Raw genomic sequence first — 25268 nt, 5'->3', positions numbered from 1 at the left:
CTCCGGGGGGCTCACGGCACGTGCAGACAGAAGCAGAGACGCGCAGGCAGGTAACGTGTGTAATCCAGGTATATTTATAGGATTATTTTTTTCCGAGATTAGCACAGGATATTAGAAAGGTTATAAAGTCACATCAACGTTCGTCGTCTCCCTTTTATGTACATACAAGAACACAGCACAACAACACAGACCGTCCTCTGCCCTGCCCCGCTGCCACCCCACGGCGTCTCCAGAGCTCCCTACAAATATGGCTTTCGTGTCTATTGAGAGTTCAGTGCCGGCCGGGAAGCGGCTGAAGCCTCACTGGGGCCAGTACGAGGGAGCGAAGGGGCCTGGCTGCAACCAGGGGCCACGGGGTCCCGAATCCTCCTCGCTCCCCCAGCGCTAGCCCTGCCCGTGTCCCGCTTTGGATGCCTCGGACCCAGCGTGGGTGACACCCTGGTGGCACAGGGGGGACGTGAGGCTGGATGTCCCTTGTCCCCATGGCCAACAAGGACCCCCCGGGGGAGGTGGCCGATGCCCTGGGCTCTCCCAGCCACGCGGTGACCCTGCCTGCGTTGATGGGCACCGGTGGCGAGGAACAGGAGCTCCTGCGACATCGTCCCTCGCGTCACCGCTGGCCCCGTTGCTGCTTCCCCCCCCGGTGCACCCACCGGCAGTGACGCCGTGCACCCCGTCACCTCCCCACCCCTTCACAGCACCCACAGCACCTCTTGTACAGAGGACACGGGGTATCCCCCCTCCCCAAAACCTCCCTGACCCAGTGACCACAGCGTCTGCAGTGAGGTCCATCCCTCCAACCCCCCCATACCCTGCTCCTGGCCGTGTACCTGTTCCTCTGCACACCCCGACATATTCATCGCCCCAAACGGCTCAACCCCACCACGCCCTGGGCTCCCAGAGTGGCTCTTCCCACCACACCTCACATCCAAGATAAGATCTATTCGTCAGGGCCCCAAATCTTTCTCCACCATCCCACGTCCCGCTGGCAGCACGGCGGGTGCGACCATCCCACATCACGCTCACGATGGTTTCCCCGTTACCCCTCGTGCTCCTTCGTGGCGTCTCCGTTTTCCCACGTGGAACCTGGTGTTTTCTGCCACCCCTCCCACACGGCACGGACTCACCTTCTCGGCAGCGCGGTTAATGCTGCCTCGCATCTACCCAAGCCTGTTGGCTCTTGCTTGAACCTCATGCTCCCACCCCTCCCAGGAGCTGTGACACCCAGGACTGCAAGCTCAGCCTCTCCCTGTGCCCTCCCTGCTCTCCCCACGCTGCATCCTGCCACTTCCCCACACCGTGTGGCATCTCAAAAAGGTCCCGTCCTGGCCACCAGGGCAAAGTGGTGACCACTGGTGTCCTTGGTGCAGCGGCACTGGGAGAAACTGGCCACGGCTGTGCCCGTGTTGCCTCGAAGCGGCATGAACCTCAGCTCCCTCCTCCCTTTCCCCAGGGACCAGTTAATCCCCCTCCCTCCCATTCCCAGGCTCGAGGCATCCTTCACAACCACCTCTAGCACGTAGACTTACAATGAGATCAAATTCTACTTGGAAACGCGTCCTTCCTTTTTTATTTGAAGGAATTAGGTCTATCAATAGTGGATGTTAAAGAGCTTTGCGAAGCGTCGGGTCGCGCATTCGTATGTGCTCAGTGTGCAGGGAAGGAGTTAAACAGCATCAACACCTGCAGCATCATCTCCTGCCTCCCTCAAAACCAGCTCCGAGCCACTGTTGGGACCCCAGGCCGACATCCTCCTCCCAAGAGAAGGGAAGGGAGGAACCACATGGAGAAAACCACAGGCTTCGCACACTTCTTGAGGTGCTACCACCCTGCTGCCTGCGTGCCCCTAGCCCACGATTTAGCCACGGTGACCCGTGCCACGTCTGTGCACGTGCCCAACCCCCCACTTGCTCAGCCCCCGTGCCGGCCACGGAGCCCTGCGCCTCGTCCTCCTCATCTGCTTGGACCCAGCCCCGTTCCAGCCCTGCGATAGCTTCCCCGTGGGCATCGTCCTCGTGCCACGCTCACAGGTTCTGGATGGGAGCGATGCTACCTGCCTTGTGGACACCTAGTGAGGGACACCAGCTCCTCCTCTGCCTCCAAGGTGAGGTTACCCACACCACTGAGGGCTTTGGCTCCTTCCCGAAGGGCTCTCCTCCTCCAGACAACCCACAATCAAAGGGATGCCCAACTGAAGGGTGGCTCCTGTGAGCCCCTTATGTCCAGACCAAGAGGTGCTGGGTTCCTGGGAAGCTGAAAAATTTCATCCCACGGGTGAGGGATGGGGCCCGGCTCCCCGGGAACGTGGGGTGTCCTGTAGATACTGGAATGTGTCATCCACTGCAGCCCCATCCCCGGGGCGTGTGGCTGGAGCGGGCCAAGCGGACCCTGGGGACGTGCTAGAGAGATTGGGAAAGCTTCTTGGTTTTGTCTTGGAAGAGATGGTGAAACAGGTAGGAGGTAAGGAAAGATCCCACAAGATTCCTTGGAGACCCCCAGCCTGCCAAGACGCTACTCCTGAGCTGCAGCCCTTGGAGCTGAGAGGGACACGGCTTATTCCAAGCTCACACCTGCCCTGCGAAGGGGCCAAGGAGGGAAGGGGAACACACAGCTCCAAGAAACAGATGCCGATGGAGCCCCTCACCTCAGCCAGAGAAATCACAGCCCCGGTGCCGCTCTGGACTGCTGGAGCTGGGGAGCAGGTCGTTTCCAGCTCCGCTCCACTCCCGTGGTGCCACCAGCTGCGTCGGCTCTGGTAAAAGCCGCTCTTGGGGTTTAAATTGCTTTTCCAGAGGTTCCCAGAGCCAGCCCAGCCAAGGGGCGTGTGGCGACGGCTGCAGACCCATCAGCTCTCCCGGCTCTCCCCAGCGTTCCCAGCGCAGGTGACCTCCCGCACTGAACATCTCAATAGATGGTTTCAAATTGATGTTTCCAATCTGAGAATTCGTTAAAGTTGGGGCTTTTTTCCTCTCTGGATTCGCCCCCAAACCTCTGCCCTCCCCCCTCCCACTGGGGTGGGACCGGGGAGCCGCAGTGCCCGGCAGCTCCCAGTCTCTCCGGGGGCCTCAGCGGATCCCACCCTGGAAGCTCAACCCCCCCTTCACACACACTGCACGAGGACAGCTCTCCTCCGGAATGGACACTGTTCGACAAGAACCACCAAGGATAAAATCAGGGCAGGGACCCGGGGTCCTTCCGTGCTTGACCCCAGCTACGCGCCGAGCCCTCGGCTCCGTCCCACCGGCCACGCGTCCCGTCCCAGCTGGGGAGGAGCGATGGGAACGCGGGTCCCGGCTCTCGTGGAAGGCACGGGGCGAGCGTTTGTGACAGAGGGGCCGCCCCGAGCCTGGAGCTGATTTTATCCTTGGATGTCAAAGAAACCAAAATGGAGAGAAACAAAGGAAAGAGCTACATCAACCCCAGCCCAACATCCCAACCAAGGGCCCAAAGCAAAGAGCAGCCACGAAACCAAAGCAAAGGTCCAAAGGAAGAAGGAAAGTCGCTCACTCACTGGTTGGATTGTGTTTGGTGCGAGCGCCGGTCGCAGGGATGGAGGTGCAAGCAAGCAAACGGGGCCGGGGCTTTCGCTGTTCGTAGTAGTAATGTTTTGTACAAGTTCAAGAAGAAGCATCATGTCTCAGGCTGGTCGCTCTCTGCTCTCTGTCCCGCCATCCCTCTGTCCGTTTGCCCGTGCCGGGCGCCAGAGAAAATCTGTTGGGTTGAGTGGGGTTTGTGGTCTGGTTTCCGTTTCCATCAGGGTCTGTTGGCTCCATTTCTCTCTCTCTCTTTCTCCGACGCCCCTAGATGAAATACTCCTTCTTGTCATCGCCGCTGGCTTGGCCGCCCTCTGCGTTGATGATGGCCGTGTCGGCGTCGGGGGCATCGTCCGACCCCTTGGCCTCGTGCGTCAGGTAGGTGCCTGGGAGGGGAGAGGGGGCAGCGTCACGGCGGGTCCTGCTGGCACCCGCTCCCACGCGAGCACGGGGAGGCCGAGCTGCCCGGCAGGAAAGCGGAGGAGAGGAAAGTCCTTTGGGTTTGGCCTGAAATGGAAAAGTCACTGGTTTTCCTGGGACAAGCCCTGCTCAGGGGACCAAGCGTCGGCCGCTCGCAGTCGTCTCTGGCCAGAGGCAGCAGCTCTCGCCTGCGTTTCCAGGCTCGTTCCTGCCCTCCCCACCGCCTGTCCCCCCCTGCATCCCTGTTCCCCCCTCAAAACAGCAGAGGGTTCTCTCCAAAACTGCCCTCTGGAGAGGCTCTGGCTCTCCGCCGCCCTGGAGCTGGCCCGGCGGGCAGGGTTGGGGGGCTCTTACTCACACATCACCTCTGCTGGGTTTGGCCGATGTCTGGATGTGACCGTCTCCCCGTGTCTTATGCACATACCTGCCGGGCGGATGAAAAGTCCAGGGATGGGGAGATGGAAATGGTGGAGGGGAAGGAGGAAGAGGAAGGTGGAGGGAGGGCGAGGAGCTGGGGTCAGACGGGGATGGGGCACTCGCGGGGCGGTGGGGACCGAAGGGTGAAGGAGAGATGGAGAAATGGGATAGGAGCCACCTCCGCCCGGTGCTGCCCAGCTCCGAGGACTCACTGGGACATCCCCGCGCTGGGGTCGGTGCCGGCACGGGCAGCAGCCCCGAAGGCCAGGAGGGCTCCGCTGGCTGCGCTGGGTTCTCCGGACACGGGGCAGGTCTGCAGGGCGGGTGTCGCCTCCCTTCACCCTTGCCCCACGCTGCCCGCTCGCTTCGGGGATGCGACCCTGCTCCCAGAGACCCACCGAGGGGGCAGCGCATCCTGCGCCTCCCGCTCCGATGCGGCTCCGGGGGCTTCGCTCTGCGCCCCCTCCCTCCTTCCCCAGCTCCCCTGCCCCGTACCTTTGTGTCTGATCAGGTAGTGTCCCAACACAATGAGAAGACTGAGCAGGAGGAAGACGATGACGGCCACCACCCCGCCGATCACCGCGTGGTAGGTGCTGGAGGTCGAGGGCACTGGGCTGGCATCTGCCCCGACAGCGAAAGGAGAGAAAACAGAGAGAAGGAGACGCTGCAGACCCCGCTGAGGGGCAGAGGCTGCTGCTCACCCCGCAGGCTGCTCGGGGTCGTGGCCATCAGCTCGATCCGCTGCAAACGAGAGCTGGGAGCAAGAAAAGGGAAGGCAGCAAGAGGAGCAAGGAGGGGAAAGCAGTGGCCATCGGTGCCGGCTCCTGCAGGGAGCGAGCAGAGGAGCCCGGCTGGCTGCGCTGGGAGCCCTGCCTGGCAGAGAAGGCAGCCAAGAAGAGCTGTGAGGGGCAAACCCTGCGCCCAGTCGCCTGCCGCGTGGCCCAGGGAGCAGCCCCAGCAACACGCTCCATGCTGCTCGCGGTGCTTCCGCAGGCACTGCCAGGATCCCATCGCCCCAGCCTTCCCAGTGGGGTTTTTGCCCCAGAAGGGAGGCTGAGCACGCAGCGGAGCCAGGCTTGGCTCGCTCTTCCCCTGCCCCATGCTAGCAGGAAGGTGACACGGCCACATGCTGCACCCCAAGGGGTGACAGCCCCCAGCAAGGGGGGACCCCGAGGCCAGTCCCAAGTCAGCCACAGCCTGCAGGGCAGCTGGTGCAGCCCCAGCACACGGGGACAAATCCTCCTTCCAGCCACACTCGCTGTGTCCCATCAGCTGTGGGGGACGGAGCCACAGAAACGTTCAGAGATGTTTGGACACAACACGGGAAAACTACGAGGTGACAGGGGACAACGTAACGAGGACAGAGGGAGAACATCTCACACAGACACAAGGCACAGGTTACAGCTCAGGGGCAGCCGTTTCCACAACCTGCCAGGAAGAGCTGGAAGGATCTGATGCTCCCCCAGCTCTGGGGCACCAGCTCTGTCGAGTACCACCACCTCTGAGCAGCCGCACGGGGATTGGAGCCTCGCGGGGCACCTGGGACACGGCAAGGGTGTCCCCAGCCCAGGGATGGGCCATCGTCCTCACATGGAGCTGCTCCTGGCCGGCTGGGGAGCAGCGGGTCCGTAAAGAGAGAGAAAAGGAGCTTACGGTACCTTGGATGGGAGCTGGAGTGAAGGATGAAGCGGTGGCCATGGAAGCATGAGAGATGGGCTGGGAAAGGCCTGGCGGAGGGGCTGGAGTGGAGTGAACGTGTGGGGTGGGGAGCTGGGAAAGATCTGGGGAGGACGACAAAAACACACGGACACGAATCAACCCTGGGAGGTGCCAGTGAGGCGTGACAGAGCCCATCGGAGGGGACCCCGGCTCCCCGCAGCCTGATGGGACCCATTCCTCTCGGTGGCTCCTTCTGGGCTGTGGCTTCTGCTCCTCTTCTCCTGCCTCCACCCTCTGGGACACGCTGCTCCGAACATCTTCCCTCATTTTCCTACCCTGCCAGCACCCTCAGTTACTCCATCCTCAGCGAGAGACCCCATGGGACCCTCCTGCCTGGGAGCTCTAGGACAGTGGCTGGAGAGCATCACCCTGGGTGAGGTGCCACCTACTCGAGCCTTCAGGCCCTGCTCTATTCCTGCCGAGCGAGGCGGCTGCTCCAGTGATGGTGCCTGAGACCTGAGTGGCTCTGAGGAAAAAGAGGGGGGTTTTGATAAAGGGAACCACCCTAGTTGTGGAGCTGGTGGCTGACACCGAGTAGGTGAGGGACGCTGGAGCTCTGGGGGCCTGTGGATGGTGTCAAACAGCCTGGGTGGTGCTGGGAGCCTGGGGACGGGTGCTGAGCACACCCCGGGGGCTGCTGGATGGGGTCTTAGGGCTCCGAGTGCTGCTCTGTGCTCACACCCAGGCTCGGGAACCAGCTCCCTTGGGAACCAGACCCCACACCTGGGGGGACAGAAGGGACACAGAGGGTGACAAAGGAAAGATGGCACAGGGCTGGGCATCTAGGGGCTCATCCAGGGCGGGCAGAGCAGGACTCAGGGGGCCTGAGGTCCCATCGCTGCAATGCGCTTCCTCTACCCACAGCCACACGGGAGGGGAAGGATGCCAAGAATGCCCAAAACAGATGGGGAGGGAAAGGGGATGAGACAGGGAAGAGCTGAAGCATGTAGGAGAGCTGGAAGATGGAAAGTCCAGGGTTAGTAGAGAGGAAAAGGATGGCAAGAGATTTGGCACAAGAGGAGGACAACCCCAAACCCAAGGCCAAAAACCGCAGGGAAACAGGCTCGTACCAACACGGAGCTGGGTGCCAAGCACAAGAGGGGCTGGAGAAACGCTCGCAGCCCTGTGCAGCACAGCTCTGATCCACACAGGACACACGGGGCTCGGACAAAGCAGGGCACAGGGATGCACAGCCAGGGCAGGGGGAGGCGGTGAGGGGACGGCTGCTGCCCCTTCCCACGCCAGGACGGGTGTCAGGTGGTGATGGACAACGGGATACGGCGTCAGCAGCTCAGGACAAGCCATGGGGCACATCTCCAGAAGCTTGGGACAAGGCTGCCGCAGCATCTCATGGCTTGCAGGGGTTGGCATCATCTGGAAATCCTGTTTGGCTGGTGATGGTGACACGCAGAGGGTTCCTGCCCGTGATGGGCTCCAGAGCGCTGGCCCTTCCTCCTGTCTCAGAGGCTTCAAGCAGCCGGCAGCTCCCAGAGTCCCCCTAACACACACTCTCCCACTGCTCATCGAAGGCAACAGGGACCGAGCTCCACCTGGGCTGTGCTGGAGCCCTGGCCCGACTCCCCCAAGCCGCTCTCTGCCCTTCTCAACCCCGAACGGCGCAGGGAAGGACGAGGCGGGGGCTGGAGGTGGCTGGAGGAGTTGGGGATGCAGCGAGCACGCCAGGACCCAGCCGCATGCATGCACCCTCCCTGAATCCAGGTGCCCCTTCCCGAGGAGAGGCAGCTGGGACAAAGGCAGCCGTGCCAAGCAGCGGCTGCGAGAAGAAGCCGGGTGATGCCGGGTGCCCTGCCGCCCCGCTTACCGCTGACGTCCAGGTTGTACTTGGCCACGACGCTGCCCATGGAGCTGGTGGCCGTGCAGACGTAGGTGCCGCTGTCGCTCTTGTTGAGGAAGGGGAAGATGAGGACGCTGTTGGAGCTCCGCTGCAGGGGCGCCGTGCTGCCCTCCTTCTCCCATAGGAAATCCTGGGGGCTGCGGGAGCGGGAGGGCGGTGAGGGACCAGTGCCCCCCAGCACCCTGGGGCAGAGCTGAGACCCTGGACAGGCAGCGGAGGGGGCAACGAAGGCGTGGGAGTATTTAACCAGGTGGGAAATACCCATTTAGAGATGGATCTGCTGCTCTGGAGAGAGGACTGGGGCTTTGCCTGCTCTCCGTGGGGTGCCCGGCCCTACCTGGCACTGGGGCAAGGCCAGTGCCCGAGATCTAGGGAGGGTTAAGCATCGCGGGGAACGCGAGTTGGCGAGGGCCTGGAGGGACCGAGCGAGAGGACAGCGAGGAGGGGCCTTACATGGGGTTGCCCTGCCCGTCACACTGCAGCTGCAGCTCCTGGCCTTCCCGCGGGTACTGGGGACGCGGCTCGATCTTCACTGTTGGCTTGTCTGAAAAAGGAGAAAATGCAGAGCTGGGTGATGGCTTGTCCCTGTCCTGCCCTGTGCAAGCGCCTGCCAGCACCCCAAACCCTGTCCCTGCTGCAGCCCCAGCTCCGTGCGTGCAGGGACGCAGCCTGAGTGCACAAAATAGTAGCGCAGGGTGCTCCCACGTCCCTCGCCCCGTCCAGAGGAGAAGGGGACAGGGACAGGCAGGACGTGGGAGATGGTGCAGGCAGGGTGCAGGGAACGGCAAAGACAAGTCTATTCTGGAATCCTCAACAGAAGAAAGAGATGGAGCTGTTGGAGCGGGTCCAGAGGAGGCTACAAGGATGACGTGAGGGCTGGAGAACCTCCTGTGTGAGGACAGGCTGAGAGAGTTGGGGTTCAGCCTAGAGAAGAGAAGGCTCCGAGGAGACCTTAGAGCAGCTTCCAGCACCTGAAGGGGCTACGAGAAAGCTGGGGAGGGGCTGTTTGCAAAGGCTTGGAGTGATAGGATGAGGGGCAATGGGGATAAACTGGAGAAGGGCAGATTTAGACTGGACGTAAGGAAGAATTTCTTCACTGGTGAGGCCCTGGAAGAGGTTGCCCAGAGCAGGGGTGGCTGCCCCATCCCTGGAGGGGTTCAAGGGGCAGGTTGGATGGGGCTTGGAGCCAGGTTGGATGGGGCTTGGAGCCCCTGATCCAGTGGGAGGTGTCCCTGCTCACGAGGTCCCTTCCAACCCAATCTATTCTATGATTCTAAGTCTCAGGGAGATGGAGACAGGGAGAGGCAGGGGAAACCAGGGACATGCGCATGCAGGAGAGGTGTCACTGTGCGATGTCTGCTGAACTGTGGTGATGTTGAGGCCCCCTCCAACCCTCCCATCCCTCCACAGCCCTGTCCCCTTCCCCACGTGGCCCTGGCCCATCACCCCCACCATGCGCCACGTACAGTGGACCTGCAGCTTCTGCGTGGTCGACCTTTCGGAGTTCTGCAGGGATTCGTGGTTCACGGTACAGGTCACCTCAGCTTCATTGTCCTCCTTGGTGACGCGGAACTCCACGCTACTGCTCACGGTGTAGGTCTTGCTGTTGGGATCCTCCACTGCCTCCGTGCCCTCGTCTGCAGGGACAGGGCACGGTTAGAGCAGCCGGCACAGCCCCGCAGCGGAGGCACCGGGCTGAGATTTGTGTTCAGCTGGGGCATCCTGGCCCCATCTGGTTCTTGGAAGTAAGATAGGATGCCAGGGAGGTATAGAAACAGGCATATCTGCAACTGCTGGTGTCCCCAGCCACCCCAGAGCCGAGCCCCGCTGCGTGGCACTCACCCCTCAGGTCCTTGTTGCCCTTTCTCCACCGGAGCTTGGCTGCAGGCTTGCTGCCCGAGGACTGGCAGGTCAGCCGGGCGATCTTCTCCTCGTCAATGGGCTGCTCGTGGCCGAAGATCTGGGGTTTCTGGGGGATTCCTGAGAGAGGACAAGGCAAGAAATAACAACGGTCTATTAGCCGTGCATGTGCTGCCACCCAGAGACGGACGCGCGTGCAGAGATGTCAGTGGAATCATAGAACGGGTTGGGTTGGAAGAGACCTTAAAGATCATCCACTTCCAACACCTCCCACTGGATCAGGTTGCTCCAAAGCTCCATCCAACCTGGCCTTGAGCACCTCCAGGGATGGGGCAGCCAGGACTTCTCTGGGAAACCTATGCCAGGGCTTTACCACGCTCACAGGAAGATATTTCTTCCTAAGATCTCATCTCAATCTCCCCTCTTTCAGCTGAAAACTGTTACCCCTCGGTCCTTGTCTGCTAAGCACAGCAAGGATGAGTTAACGGGTAGGGATATGGAGTGGCAGAGCTGATGTATGGACAGCATCTCGCAGGTGTTGCAGCAGCAAAGAGGAGCTCGGGGCTCACCCAGCACGGTGACCAGGGCCTTGGCAGTCCGCACGGGCATGGTGAAGATGGAGCAGGTGTATTCCCCCTCGTCCGACAGGACCACGTCACTGATGCTGATGGTCAGCTCGTTGGGTGTGGACTTCTCCAGCTGGATCCTGTTGTCTCTCAGGGCTGGAAAAGAAGGGACAACGGGGTGAGTAACAGGCTGGGTATCACCACAGCCTTCCGCCAGCTCACATTTTGCCTGGTGGCATCGCTGTGGGTGGGGAGCAGAGGGGAAAACCACCCTCTGGGGCACCACTGGCCCTGGTCTGCTTTCCCTCTGGCCCTGGAGGCGGCTCCTCTCCTGTCCCCAGTTCCTGGGCACGTACCTCGTTTCTCCCCAAAGTAGAGGGTCTGCTGGGCAGGGTTGGACCACTGCAGCGAGGAGTCATCGGGATCCTCCACCTGGCACTTGAGCACGACCGTACCGCCGGCCACCACCGTCTCATCCGACGTCGTGGGCTGGCTCTCTGGACACAGACAGGAGAGGTTAGCGGGGACCCTCGGCATCGCAGAGCGACGGAGGGAAAGGAGGGAGGAACACAGCAGCATCCCAGCCGGGGCGAGCAGGGCTCCAGCGCTGCGCTGAATACAGTTTGCTTGGTACAGAGGCTTTTTCCAGCTGACCCTGGATGGCTCAGCTGCAGAGCAGGGAAGGGGAACTGCTCTGGGTGCAGCACCAAGGGGCTCAGGAAGAGGAGCAGCTACTCCCAGAGCTCTGGCTGGATCCGGGGAGGCTGGCAAGGCAAATGCACACCAGTGTGTGTGTGTGCACGTAGCTGGGAGCCCCTGGAGCGTGGACGTGTGCGTGCATTTCCCTCTCTGGAGACAAGAGATTTCTATCTCACAGGCAGCACGCTTGGAGTGGTAGGAGCGATAGGAATGGTTGGACTCGATGATCCGGTGGGTCTCTTCCAACCCGGTTATTCTATGATTCTGGCTGATCTGTGCAGCCAGGGGACAACAGGAACCCACTCTAGGGTACATGTCAGCCCCGCTCTCCCACTGCAATCCCTTCTTCAGCAAAACCAACCCCATTACAGGCACAGAAGCAAGGACCAGCAGGCAGGATCTGTGCACTCGCTGGGGCGGCAGCTCCCTGGATGCTGCTTTCCCCGAGCGGCAGCTCCTTGCCAACCGACACATCTCGGTGTCAGGTGCAGCTCCGAGCTGGCCCCTGGGGCTGCTGGAAGATACAGGCAGCTGGCGCCTGCCAAGCGCGAGCACATCCCGGCCGGAGCAAGCGTGTGCCAGGAGGCAGCAGGAGAACCTGGCTCCAGAACAGGCTGAAGGTGCCTGGGGAGGCAGCAAGCTCTGCTCCACCAGTCTGGCAGCGCCAGCGAGCTGGGGATCGCACTCGTGATGCCCCCACGCGATGGGATGCTCCACCGGCCATCTCCTTCCCCGCCTCCAGCAAAAGCATCCACGCTCCATTGAGCGTGGCGTGTGGGTGCAGTCAGCGCCCCACGCTCCTTCTCATTCCTTAAAGAGCTTTTCTCTTGCTCACGCCGCTCCTTGGCTGCACACGTCGTCCCTCCCCAAACTGCTAAGATGTTGTCGTCCTTCTCAGAGGGCTCCACGCTGCTGAGCAGCCCAAGGGCAGAGAAGAGCAGCGACAGGATCGGATAACCCCCTGCCTGCCCCAAGGACGGCTATTCTGGGAAAGCCAATGTGCCAGTGAGCTCAGCTGCACAGGGAGAAAGGGGACGTTGGCTCTCCCAGCCCAGGGGCTGCACACCCCCCGCACCCAGCTGGCCCACAGGCAGCACACGGACACTGCTGCGACTTGCACTTTGCTTTTGTGATGGACACGGAGCTTCACAAGACATCACCTTCCATCTCAGCCCAGGTCACTCAGGTTTAGGCAAGGACTCAGCCTCAGGACCCCACTCAGAGCAGAGTTGGGGTTGGAAGGGACCTTCAGGATCATCCAGTTCCAACCTCCCACCAGATCAGGCTGCCCAAAGCCCATCCAACCTGGCCTCGGACACCTCCAGGGATGGGGCAGCCACAAATTTCCTGGTGCCTCAGCCCTCTCAGAGCGAAGAAACTCTTCCTTATGTCCACTCTAGGGAAGCCCAGGCTGGAAAGCGCGTGAATCCATCCCTGCCCATACCCAGCAGCCACAATTAGCAGGGATTCATCAAATTTGGTTTAAAAATATTCCTAGCATAAAGGCTCTCTCTCCAGCCCCAGGAGGCTCCCCACCAGGAATGCTAACGTTTCATGCCCACTATTGAGGTTTTGCTCCTTGCCCCCTGCCTGGATCCCATCGCCAGCCCCCCGACTGATGCTCGGCTGAAGGAGCCTCTGGTTCCCATCTCCTTCCCTGCAGACACTTAGATGCAGCGACCAAGCCTTCCTCGCACATCAGCCAGCTGAGTTTCATAGCTGAGCCCATGGCTTTGGTCCATAACTGATTCCCAGGCTCTTCCCGACACATCTCCAGCTCGCCCAAGGTCCAGGCACAGCAGGAGCTCCAGTGAGGACCTCTGGGACCCCCAGCGCTGGGGTCAGCACTGAGATAGGGGTGGTGACCCCTCTTTGCTGTGAGGACTGTGTCTCCCTGGGGTCTGCAGCTCGGCCAGGGATCGAGGCCACAACCCCATCCGATGGGAAATCTGTCCCTCAGCTTGTTTTAATTTGGTTAACGATGCCTTTGTGCTGCCACTACTGCAATTAGGGGATTAGGCTGTGGCAAGCTGCTGTTGTCCAAACTCAGAACGCTCCAACTCGGATGCAGTTGAGGACAGGTTCTAAAACCCACACCGAACAGACCCAATCTCTTAATTAACACAATTACCATCACCCGCCGCAGCACTGGCCTCATTAAGGTATTAGCGCAGGAGAGGTCAAGTGGAGCAAGACGCGTTGCCCCATGCTCGGTGATGCCGAGGGCACCGGGCAGACCCATCACCGCCTTGACCACCTCCCTCCAGCCTCCCAGACTCACCAGGACGGGTCTCCAAGCTGCAAATCTGCAGCCGTGTGCGATGGGGATGCAGCTCCGCACCGGCCCCTGCGGCAAAGCCCCTCCGACACGACCTAGATACCCAGCTCTGCTCCGACAGCTTGGAGGAACAGATGGGCACGGCCGAGCCGCTGCGCCAGTGCGGCTTGATTTAATTAAAACCCGTCGTGGCTGTAACCTGCTGGCCCTTGACAGAATAGGGGCAGAGCTACCGCGGGAGCTGCCGCGGCACCAGGAGGGGAGGGCGCAGCGGGACCCCAGGAGCAGCGGGTCCCACTCCCTCTGCAGCCGCATCGTGTCCGTGCAGGCAAACCCCCCTCTTGGCAGGGCAGGCAGCGGGTCCCAAGGGGCAGAGCTGCCGTCTCGCAGCTGGGAACAGAGGCAGAAGATCCCTCATCTGCTATGAACGCTCCCAAATTCAGAATCTCCAGCCCAGTGCATCCTCCTGGTCGGATCCTGAGGGTTTCCAAGGAAGTCCAAGAGCAGCTTAAGCCACTCTACTCATGCTGCGATGGACCTTCAACAGCAACCAGGCTGTGAGAAAGCAAGCACTTCTCACACAAGGGTCCAAGCTCTCCAGGAACTCTTGGGAAGCACTCTGGAGCCTCAGAGGCATGAGGAGGAGCATCGCGAGGATGCTCTGGGAAGCTGGCTGCAGTGAGCACTTGCAGGTCTTGCTGGCACACTGGTTGAAACAGACCCCGTGGGCCTGGGGACAGGTGCTGGGCACTCAGGGAAGCGTCTGCTCTCACAGTGCCAGCGTGGAGCCACTGGCAGCCCCTTCACCTCCCTCTGCGATGCCCCACGATGGCCACAGCAGCCCCAGGGCCACCCCAGCGCCCTGCTCCAAGAGGCTACAGAGCCCTAGCATGCTGGTGGACTCAGCTTCTGCTCCCACCCCAGAGCAAGGAGGGACAACCAGCCCAGGATCACCCTCCGTGCTCTTGGCTCTCCTCTCCAAGAGCGGGAAGCAGATCCCTCTGATCAGCTCAAGCCCAAGCCTTGCTGCCCATCCAAGCCCCCTGCCACCAGCCTGCAAGAGGGTGAAAAGTCATTTTGTAGATGGGAAGCCAGCAGTGAGGAGTCCTGGCAGGCAGAGGACCCGGCTCTCCCTCCATGGGACCCTCCTGGAGGAGGACAGACCACAGGCAGGGACGCTGAGCTCAGGCTCCGTTCCTGCCTCGGATGGAGGGGCAGGTGGAGCATCCTCAGGCACCGTACAGAACATCACAGCAAAGTCCCTGGTTTTGGCCAAGAGCTGCTGCCCATGTTTGTTTTGGATCCCAGTTGGCGCAGTGAAATTGGAGAAGCATCACGCTCGAGAAAAATCAATATTTCATTAATTAAACCTGTGCACTTTTTTTTTGGGGGGGGCTGCATTCATATTTATGAGGGGGAAAATGATGCACACATCTCTCCCAGCTCCCTGAGCAGCAGGACCTGCTGGCAGGCACATCCCCTCCCAGCACAGACCCTGCCCCAAGGTCTGAGCTCTGTTGCTTCCAGCCTGGGATGCTCCATGCCCACCACACAAACCCTCCGCAGCATCGTATCTCCAAGGGCTCACAAAACACCACAGCAGGCACGCTGCCTGCCCTCCTTGGAGCATCCTCAGGGAAGCGATCGCGACACAAGTGAGTGATGCCCGCGAAGGGCACTGCAGCCCAGCAGCCCTCACGTGGCGTCTGGAGGATGCCCTGCTGCTTGTATCTCAGCAGAGCGATTGCTGGGGCCTCCCAAAACCTGGAGGCACTTCCAGAGGCAATTCAAGTCCAGGCAGGCAGCAGCTGAAGCCACCAGGACTCTCTCTGCTGGGAATGTCCACCCTGTGCTGCTCTGAACCTGCCTCCAGGCTGTGGAAGGGTTTCTGCTGGGATCTCTCAGACACCTCCAGCCCACATCCAAACCCCAACACTTGTCATTTGCCTCCTGCTTCTCTATTTCGAATCATAGAATGCTTTGGGTTAGAAGGGACCTCAAAGCCCATCCAGTCCCACCCCTGCCATGGGCAGGAACACCTCCCAGGGGACACAATCTCCCACATGAGGTCTCACCACAGAGGAGCAGAGGGGACAATCCCCTCCCTCCCTGCTGTTCACGCTTCTCTTGATGCAGCCCAGGACACGGTTGGTTTCTGGGCTGCGAGCGCACGTTGCCGACTGATGTCGAGCTTCTCATCAACCAGCCCCCCAAGTCCTTCTCCTCAGAGCTGCTCCCATCACATCATCCTCCAACCTGGATTGAACCCGGGGATTGCCCCAACCCAGGTGTAGGACCTTGTCCTTGGCCTTATTGAACCTCCTGAGGTTCTCCCAGCATCACTTCTCCAGCCTGTCCAGGTCCCTCTGGATCACATCCATCCTTCCAGTGTGGCAGCTACACCCTCAGCTTGGTGTAGCCGAGTTCCATCACCATAAAGATCCAATTTATCTCTGTTGACACAGACATTTTCGAAGGCGAGTTATCTCCTCTCCGAGGACTGTATTTTAATAATTCACTCAGCAGCCATGAACTGCAAAGCTCCGTTTCCAGCCGCAGGCGTCCTTCCCGTGCGGTGACACTGGAGCAACCCGGGCAAGGTGGTTGTTCCAAACTCAAAGCCAACCAAGCGGGCTCAGACATCTGCTCTGCAAGTTGATCTGAGTAGCGTGTGAATCCACAGTCTGGGATAACCCAGAGCCCAGCTTCCAGGCTCCTCCTCACCAGCAGCTAACTTGCTCCAGATTTTCTTACAGAAGAGGGAAGCCTGCTCTCGTTTCAGCACATTTGCTCAATGCCACCTTGCGCTCCTCTTCCCTGCACGCAGAAGGCAGCCTCGCCAGCTCCAGCCCTTGGAGAGAGAATCCTCCCCTCTGGGAGCTGCAGGGCAAAGGGCTCTCCCGCAACACCTCCAGGGCCAGCTCCTTTTCCACATCTCTCGTGGCTTCAGGGCTTTACCAAGTGCCGTCACCAAGAGGCAGCTCGCAAGAGGGACGGCTCCGTGCCAGCCAAGAGCGTGGCAGAGGAGGACACGGGCAGCAGGAAGGGAAAGGAGCAGATGGAGGGCCAGGCTGAAGCAGCTCAGATCAAAAGGTGGTGGAAGGATGCAGGAAGCCAGGCTGGTCGGGGAGAGGACCAGAAGCGAGGGGCATCCTCGTGTGCAGACACCCAGTTGCTCTCCCGCTGAACGGGGGTATCAGGATGGGCAGATGATTCTCCCTGGCACAGCAAAGCCATGGGGACTGTGGCTCCCAGGTGCTTTGGGAAGTTTTCCAGGTTTCCATCATCCTCACGGATCCCCATTTGCACCCTCTGGTGCCAAACCATCTCTCTGGCCCCTTCGCCAGCTCCCACTCTCATACCACCACCCCACAAGAGCCTCTCTGACCCTTCCTTCCCCCAAAGCAAGGGATTTGATCCACAAAGGGCTGTCCCATTAACACACACGCTCACTACAAGTGGGAAACTCAACCCCTAAGAGCCTGCTCTGACCTCCAGCTCTCTTACGGACAGGGATGCTGCGACAGCCAAGCCTCCTGCTCATCTCAGCCTGCTCTGAACCCAGGTCTTTGCTGGGGTTTGCCCACACAGGGGACCGTGGTCACAGCCTCCAGGGCTCCATCGATGCAGGCAAGGGCAGCAGGGTCCTGGTCTGAGGAGCAGCAGCAGAGCTGCATCGTATTCCCAGGGCACAGGGATGCAGCCAGACCCTGCCCCAGGGTGCATTGTGAGCCACCAGCTGCTTCTAACACTGGACCAAGGTTAAGCAACAGAAATAGCCAGCAATTAGCCATCGATCGGCAGCCAAGAAAGAGAAGCAGCCAAAGGAAGGCTGGCTGCAAGTGCTGCCCGAGCTCTGGGGTCGCAGGATGCCCCCCGTCTCCAGCCTCGGGGATGCTTTTAGACCCCCCCTGCACGCCTTCGGCTGCATCCTCACCACGCGCCTCCCTCTGCCACCGCGCATCAGAGCCGAGCTGGGCAGCAGCAAGACCCTGATCCCTCCTGACATCAACTGCTCTACCAGGTGCCCCAGGGCTGGAGAAGACCCGCGGAGAGCTGGGATGGGGACGAGGGAGCCGGGGAAGCCTCTGATGGCAGCAGCAGCTCCTGCCTGCAGCTCTGGCAGCCGCACAAACACAGGCGACCGCTGGCGGCTCCGCTCAGTCGTGTTTGCACATTCGCACTGGTCCGGCAGCCAATTAGCTGAGCAAAAGGCAGCAGGACCATGTCCTGGGCTGCATCAAGAGAAGCGTGAACAGCAGGGAGGGAGGGGATTGTCCCCTCTGCTCCTCTCTGGTGAGACCTCATCTGGAGGATTGTGTCCAGTTCTGGAATCCTCAGCAGGAGAAGGAGATGGAGCTGTTGGAGCGGGGCCAGAGGAGGCTACAAGGATGATGTGAGGGCTGGAGAACCTCCTGTACGAGGACAGGCTGAGATAGTTGGGCTGGAGAAGAGAAGGCTCCGAGGAGACCTTAGAGCAGATTCCAGAACCTGAAGGGGCTCCAAGACAGCTGGGGAGGGGCTGTTCACAAAGGCTTGTGGGGATAGGATGAGGGGCAATGGGGATAAACTGGAGAGGGGCAGATTTAGGCTTGATATAAGGAAGAATTTCTTCACCATGAGGGTGGGGAGGAACTGGAACAGGTTGCCCAGGGAAGTGGTGGCTGCTCCATCCCTGGAGGGGTTCAAGGCCAGGTTGGATGGGGCTTGGAGCCCCTGATGCAGTGGGAGGTGTCCCTGCCCATGGCAGGGGGGATGCAACTAGATGATCTTTGAGGTCCCTTCCAACCCAAACTGCTCTATGATGCTGTGGTTCTACCTCAGGCCCCCCATGAGCAGAGCCGGGCGAGGGTGACCCCTCTCCCAGGACCCTCCTCCTCCAGTTTGACAGCAAACAGCTGATAACTACTTTTTCGAGCGTGTTTTTTAGCTCCTACCCTTAGGCCAATCTCCAACATGACTGTTGCCAAGGGAACGAGCTCTTTGCTTTGACAGTTCTGTTTTAAGGATCTCCCGCCTGCCCAGTGAGGTGTCTCGGAAATGGTTGCTTTGGATGCCCTGGTACATCGCTTGTTGCTTTGCAGGCATCTAAACGCTTGCAGCAGAGCTCTGCCCGAGCTGCCATGAGAAACTGTCACTCTCAACTGTCCAAGGATTAAACACACAAGGTTGTGTAAGAGGATATTTATAACAGAACGAAAAAATGGGGAAAAACCTTAGCAGCTCTGCTCCTCTCCTAGGGGACAGCACGCTGCCCATGGGCACCACAAACGGTGCCTCTCGACTTCTCAGAAAGACAGAATCATAGAATAGGTTGGGTTGGAAGGGACCCCAAAGATCACCCAGTTCCAACCCCTTCAGGTACTGGAAGGTCGCTGTAATGTCTCCTGGGAGCCAGAAGGGAAGAGTCTTTTTAAGAGATTAAAATGCAGGTGACTTTGAGGTGACTACAGGGGATGCTCTGGAGCATCCAGTTGCTGCATGGAGTCCCCACATTCCAAGAGATGCCCAGGGGGGATGGAGAACCCTCAGCTTTGGCTGTGGCCCATCGGGTCACCTCTGCTGCTGCATGGTCTGTCTCTTTGACAATGAAGTCTCCCCCCAGTGTCACAGGGAGACAAAGAAAAGCCAGAAACCAAAGCAGCCCCACTCCGGGAAGCACCACGATGCTGACCTGCCACTCCATTCATTGGCTCAGGGTGAAGGTGTTTAAAAACGAGCCAAGAGCAGAGCCCTGACAGGTGCCACCAAGCCAGGAGCACTGTCAGCAGCACATGCACCAAGGGGCACATCTCCTGAAGGCTTCTACTGCTTGTTGGACTGGGAGGAGAGAAAAGCCAAGCCGGACGATAGCAGAAAGGAGCATGAGGAGCTGCTGCCCTAGGCGGTGCCCATATGGACATCACCAAACACATCCCAACCCTGGAAAACTGGTCCCCAGCGTGCAGAGGGCAATGGGGTCCCAGCAAGCCCCAGCTGCTGGCACGGTCAGCCCTGTGCTTGTCTCCAGACTAAGGAAATGAACCCAGCATCTGTGCAGCCCGGGAGGCTGCTGCCCTCCACACCTCTGCCTACTTGGACTAGGAGTGTCAGAACTCACTTCCCTGGAAACGATGGCCTGGAGGCAGCAGCAAAAGCAGCGGGTCTGGAAAAGCTAACGATCCATACTGAGCTCGCCAGCGAATACGCTGTCTGAGGCATTGTAAGTTGAGGAAGAGCATCTGTGGATGGAGCATCACCCGGAGCATCACTAGAGGAAGGTGCAGGTCCCCTCGAGCAGGACCCTGCAGCAACAAGGAGATGCTCATCGCTCTGCTGCTCCACAGCCACACGCCAGGGTCACCTGGCAAGACACCGTCTGGCTCGTCAGCCAGCACCGCTGCCCTCCAGCACATCCCTGGACACCGGGAGCCTCCGCAATCCCCGAGCGGCAGGAGGCACAGCGTCCGCTGTCTGCCCGCGCACACCCCCGTCCCTGTGCCCTCAGCCCGCATTACAGCAGAGGCAGAGCGTGACGCCAGGTAGGTGACTGGAATGGTTAAGCACATTCCTGCCCAGCCCTCAGCGCGCATCTCTGCTTCTCCGCCTCCCTCCATCGTTATCGATCGCTCCTGTTAGGGAGCCTTGTCTGGGTTAGTGCTCCTGGCGCCAGGGCTGCCCAAACACAACAGACTGACTGCGTTACTGCGTCCAGCTCCTCTCTCCGAGCCAGCACACCCGTCCCTCTGCCACAGCGACCATGTCCCTCTGCCACAGCGACCATGTCCCTCTGCCACAGCGACCATGTCCCTCTGCCACAGCGACCGGACAGCCCAGCCCGGAGCTGGCTGGGACCACAGCAGAGGGGCTGGGACAGCCTCAGTGGAAACAGGAGCTCTTTCAGAGCTGGGTAGGAAGCATCATCCCCCAGCCACCCTCACAGGTGGATGGATGGAGGAGCCAAGGCACCAGAGAGATGACTCCGACCTCACCATCACCGCATGATGAAGGCTCCGCTCTCTGCATCGCTTCACGGTGCCTGGCCGAGAGTGGACAGGAGAGAACTGGACCAGATGGCTCAAGCTAAGCTGACCCAGCCATTCAGAGCAGGACCAGATACCACATGGGTGTTCCAAGGCTGGCATCACCTCCAAGGTCCCACCGAGTGACTACGAGCCAAGCAACGAGGAGGCGATTCAATCTGTGCAGGCACAGCATCAGATGAGCTGCACGTCCAAGGCGCTGCCGGGGCTGCAAAAGGAGCCTGGAGAGCAGGACAGATGGACACAGGGCTGGACACCAGGGGTACCGTGCCGAACGCCAGCACAGGGAGCAGAGGACTTCCCAGAAGGCGCTTGCAGACGCAGACGATGGGGACAGGGCACCCAGGAGAGCAAGCCCAGCAGCACACGAGCAGAACCCACCAAGCTCCAAGCCTTCCACACCACCTTGGAAGGTGTTCCCAACCTGCACCACCTCCTCCCTCACGCTGCCCCTCTCCTGCGAGGACCTGAAGAGTCATACGACACCCCTGGATTGGGGTAAAACGAGGTTTAGACCAATCTAGTGAAAACAAACAGAAATGTTAGCTTTAATGGAGACTCCTCCATCTGGCTAAGTGCCCGGCCCTGCCAGCACCAGGGGGACTACTCAGATGTAGATGCCTCCAGTTACTCTGGCAATTCCAACACCCCTGGAGAGGCGAGAACATCAGGCACAGGGAGAAGAGGCAGCGTCTAGTATGCAGGAGACCTCACAAGCAGGGAATCCTGGGCAAGGGGGTGCTTCCCTGTCTCCTTCCAGGGAAGGAAAGGCACCCGCACTTGGGAGATGCTCAACTCCTGCTTCAGTCTGTCGGGGAGACCTCCTCTGGCCAGCAGACCAAGCCACCAGACTCCCAGTAAGCGCCTCAGTGCTGAGGATCGTGCCAAAACCTGAGGAATAAGCAGGACAGCGGCAAAATTCCTGTCCCACGGCACCAGCGCCAGCGCGTCCCCTCACCGTCTGGGTATGTGTTGGGGCAGCTCTGCAGCACTTGATCCCCTGTATTGTCTTCAAATCCAGCCTTGCCTGTTGAGCCTAATGCGTTGTGCCAGACAGCTGAGTGGTGGCTTTCGTGTTCCCTGCTCACGGAGGGATGTTCTCCTCCAGCTGATGCGCTGATCCCAGCTGCAGCACCGCTGCCAGAACAGCTCGCTTCCCCCAGGCAGCTGATCGGAGTCATCCAGAATCAGGCCATCCAGGTATCGAGCGATGCAGATAGGTCGCTCTCCTTCTCATGCCTCATCAGGGATGTCACTGCTTCCTCTACTCCAACGCCAAGGGCTTGTGCTGGCACAGAAAGAGACTCCTACCATATGGTGAGCCCTAATGACATGCGAGAACAGGGCACTTGCACACATTAGTTGGGTAAAAGCACCGCCGTAAGCAGCAATCAAAAGACTGCGCTGGTTTCAGAGAACTACCAGCCTTCCACCACCCTGCTTTTGCGCACCAGGACTCCCTCCACAGGGTCCCCCTGCCACCAGCCCAACGCTACAGGCTGGAGGTTGCCCCCAGCCTCCCACAATCTGGCTCAGGATCAGCGCCAACATCTCAGAGCTTCAGCTGAGGGAGCAAGAGCACAGAACCTGCAGCATCATCTGCTGCGGGGCTAGGGACGGCAAGAGCCCTGTGGGAATCCAAACCTCTCTCCCAGCCCTACGCCGCTGCCATCAGATATTATTCCCACACAGGCAGGGCAAGGCAGATGTCTTCTTACAGAAAGGACACGGGCTGGAAGTGCAGGGCACTTCGCCAAGATGGAAGAAGCTTCTCCCGCACAGTCTGGCCACCAGCTTCATGAAGATGAAGGCACTTTCCAAGAAGAGGATGGGCTCCTGAACCTGCCTTTCTGCAGGGAGCTCACGCCACTTGGCTTTAGACACCTTATCATAGAATCACCAGGTTGGAAAAGACCCATCGGATCATCAGGTCCAACCATACCTATCAAATACTAAACCTTGATGGTCTCTAGGCTCTCCTCAGCCACCTAAGCAGCTTCAGCCTCTCCAAGAGGAGACGCAGCAGCCCTGTTGCCTGGCTGTGGCACCTCTACCTGGCAAACTCAGCTCCAAGACCCTTGAGGTTGAGGCTTCTCTCAGCAAGAGAAACAGCCACAAGGAGCAGAGCAGCTCTGGGACAGCAGGAGGTGACTGGATGCGAGACCCAAGCTTAGATCCCTGCTGAGATGCCAAAGCTGCCCCGTTTCACCCCTTGCTGCTGCAGGACAGCAGTGCCCCTCGTGCCGCACATCCAGGGATGCTCAGAGCCCACGATGCCGGGGCCACAGCAAGGAAAAACAGTCCCGAGAAGCCTGTTGGGCTTCCCATGGGACAACAGTAGGGCACTGTTCAAACAAAAGGGTTACACAACTCCAGAGTAGAATAACTCCATGGGGGGAATAATCCTCACAGAGAGGACAACCACGCATCCAGCCCAAACACTGAGAAATCTGCCGACAGCAGCACAACCCCAGCCAAGTGCACAAACAGGGGCCCAGGGCGAAGCACCAGAGCTTCCAGTGCCCAGGCAGCTCCAAGAGGCTCTGCCGGGCCCCACCACAGCTGGAGATTTAAAATCCAGAGTGTGAGAGGAGCGTTTCTTCAAGGACTGGAGACAGTTACTCCATCCCTGTCCTGGGAAGGGTGTTGCGAAGGGGCTTTCCTAGCTGGAGAGCCACGATGGCAGCCGATGGCTGAGGGACATGAGCCTAAGGCACTAATTGTGAAGACATTCCAGTAGCTCCTTGTCAAGCTTCTTCCAGCCATCCATCTCCTCTGCTCCCAAAGGCTTTTTTGGGGGTCTGTTTATCTCCAGCGTTGGGTAACGCAGAGCCTGGCAGCTCCTGACCAGGACTGGGCCACAGCAGCAGGCCAGCCCTGGAAGAAATCTTGCAGTGTCATCATCCAGGCTGCATCCTACCCTCGGACTCCACGCAACTTGAGGCCATGGCCACCCCCTCCGCGTGCTCGGCTCCCACCCACGCGCCGAGCATCACCCCGCACAGGACGCCAGGTCATCCCTGCGCCGTGGGATTGAGCATCACCCACACTCAAATGACTCTTTCGGGGCTCCTGTGGGAGGACCACGGCCGTAAGCAGAATAAACGCTGGGATTCGTGGATGGGAACGCAGCCACCAACCCACGCCAGCCCCCAGAGACGCTCTGCTGGGACAGTGACCTCCTCCAGCGAGGGGAAAGGTGCCGGGGGGCTCGGTACCCACCGTACCACGATGGCCCTTGGGACCCTTGATGCCAGGACCACGCAGCGATGTCAGAATCACCTCCCTGCCTCCCAAGAGCCACAGGCTGTGCCAGGGATGCCAACCAGACCCTCTCCCGCTGCCCCCAGACCACAAGTCGCAGCCTGGAGGTCGAGGATGCTCCATGTCCTGCATCCCACTCCCCATCCAGACGCGGCCGGTGGCTCCTGATACAGCAAATAGAGGCGCCCACCGGGAATTCCAGCCCCTCGGCGAGGGCTCCGCAGCCGGAACGGTTACAGCAAAACAAACAAGGCGCTGGCACCGACGAGCCCTTCCCCGAATGCCAATTGCTCTGCGCGTTCCGGTACCGGCGAGCATCCTTTGTCTCAGGGATGCAGGATGCTCGCACCAGCCTCCATCCATCCCGGGGACCCCCGGATCCACCGGGGGCGGGGGTGGCTGTGCCTACCGAGGGGGGGGGGGCTCCATCCATCTCCCCCCCCCCACCCCGGGCAGCACCGGGAGGAGCCGCCGCCGCCCGCCGGTGTCTGTCTGGAACCTTCCGCCGCCCCGGCCCCGCCCCGGGCGGTGCGAGAAGGGGGGGGACACGGTGTAGGGGGGTGACAAATGGGGGGGGGGGACAAACGGCGGGGAGGGGCGGACACGGGGACAAACGGCGAGGGGAGAGATGGAGACACAGCCTCGGGGGGCGGGGGGGGGCGGACACGGTGAGGGAGGATGTCGGGGGGGGGGGGGGTGACCGGGACAAACCGGGGAGGGGGTGGAGGGGGGGGCCACGGCGCCGTCGTGACCTTGAGCCCCGCCAGTCGTGCGGGGCCACGGCAGCCGCGTTCGCACCCGCATCCCCCGCGACCGCAGCCGCATCCCTCCCCGGGGCCTGGAGCAGCCGCACCCGCATCCCTCGGGATCGCAGCCGCATCCCTCCCCGGGGCCGGGACCCGCATCCCCCCGGCGATCGCACCCGCATCCCCCCGCGGGGCCGGGGCCTCAGCAGCCGCACCGGAACCCGCACAGGGACCCGCATCCCACCCCCGGCGATCGCACCGGGACCCGCATCCCTCCCCGGGGCCGGAGCAGCCGCATCCGAACCCGCACCGGGTCCCGCATCCCCCGCGATCGCAGCCGCATCCCTCCCCGGGGCCGAGGCGGCGGGAGCCGCACCGGGAGCCGCACCGGGAGCCGCACCCGAACCACCGAGGCACCGGGACCCGCATCCCCCGGGGCGGCGGCACCGGCACCCGCCCCGCTCCTCGCACCCGCTCAGGGCTGAGGAACCGGTCCCTGGTCCTCGGTCCCCGCATCCTCCCCCGTTCCCGGTCCCCGCATCCTCCCCGGTCCCCGCATCCTCCCCGGTCCCCGGTCCCCGCACGCTCCGGGAGCGGCGGGCGGGCGGCCCCGAGGGCCGGGCCGGGGCGGGGCGGCGGGCGGGGCGGGTCTGACCCACATAACGGCCCCGCCGCACCTGTCGCTCCCCGCACCCCCCGGTACCGGGATGGGGGGGGAACCTCGCCCGGTACCGGCGGCCCCGCTTACCGTCGCGGGAGAGGTTTCCGCGGGCGGCGCCGAGGCAGGCGAGGAGCAGGAGGATGCCAAGGGGCAGCATGGTGGCGGCGGGGCCCGGGGAGCCGCGGCGGAGGCGGCAGCACCAGCGGCACCGGCACCGGGCGCTGCTCT

The 25268-nt window shown here is 60.9% G+C and overlaps 2 protein-coding genes across 6 annotated transcripts in view; both read right to left on the bottom strand.

Moving 5' to 3' along the window:
* Positions 1-25268, bottom strand: part of DUSP23 (dual specificity phosphatase 23) — a 54986-nt gene that overhangs the window by 8982 nt on the left and 20736 nt on the right. Inside the window, exon 1 of one of the 2 annotated variants that reach the window (XM_069878888.1) lies at positions 16815-16826. The exons of the other annotated variant lie outside the window; for it this stretch is intronic. The gene's annotated coding sequence lies outside the window, so the exon portion shown is untranslated. Of the gene's footprint in view, positions 1-16814; positions 16827-25268 lie in introns of those variants that run through there. 2 annotated transcript variants of the gene reach the window in all.
* On the bottom strand, positions 54-25268 carry CADM3 (cell adhesion molecule 3). 4 transcript variants are annotated; one of them, XM_069878795.1, is made up of 11 exons: positions 25128-25264; positions 10727-10867; positions 10374-10526; positions 9787-9924; positions 9411-9581; positions 8398-8488; positions 7912-8081; positions 6029-6151; positions 4866-4991; positions 4312-4377; positions 54-3919 (listed from the first exon to the last, which is right to left on the bottom strand). In XM_069878795.1, the coding sequence occupies exons 1-11, from the start codon at positions 25195-25197 to the stop codon at positions 3801-3803; spliced, it is 1368 nt and encodes a 455-aa protein (XP_069734896.1). In that variant the 5' UTR covers positions 25198-25264; the 3' UTR covers positions 54-3800. The 4 variants fall into 4 exon arrangements, with proteins under 4 accessions (XP_069734896.1, XP_069734897.1, XP_069734898.1 ...); XM_069878796.1 differs by lacking the exon at positions 4312-4377; XM_069878797.1 differs by lacking the exon at positions 6029-6151.

The sequence above is a fragment of the Phaenicophaeus curvirostris genome, chromosome 29, assembly GCF_032191515.1.
Source record: "Phaenicophaeus curvirostris isolate KB17595 chromosome 29, BPBGC_Pcur_1.0, whole genome shotgun sequence".
Lineage (NCBI taxonomy): Eukaryota > Metazoa > Chordata > Aves > Cuculiformes > Cuculidae > Phaenicophaeus > Phaenicophaeus curvirostris.
The sequence above is the reverse complement of the archived record's forward strand: the minus strand, read 5'-3'. Positions and strand labels throughout refer to the sequence as shown.

Excerpts from the sequence above, each read along its gene's own strand:
- CADM3 (XM_069878795.1), bottom strand. The coding sequence starts at position 25,197 with ATGCTGCCCCTTGGCATCCTCCTGCTCCTCGCCTGCCTCGGCGCCGCC. Across the intron at positions 8,489-9,410 it reads GCAGAAGCTGCAGGTCCACT|ACAAGCCAACAGTGAAGATC; the intron begins GTACGTGGCGCA and ends CTCCTTTTTCAG. Across the intron at positions 3,920-4,311 it reads AAACCCAGCAGAGGTGATGT|GCACCTACCTGACGCACGAG; the intron begins GTGAGTAAGAGC and ends CTCCCCTCCCAG.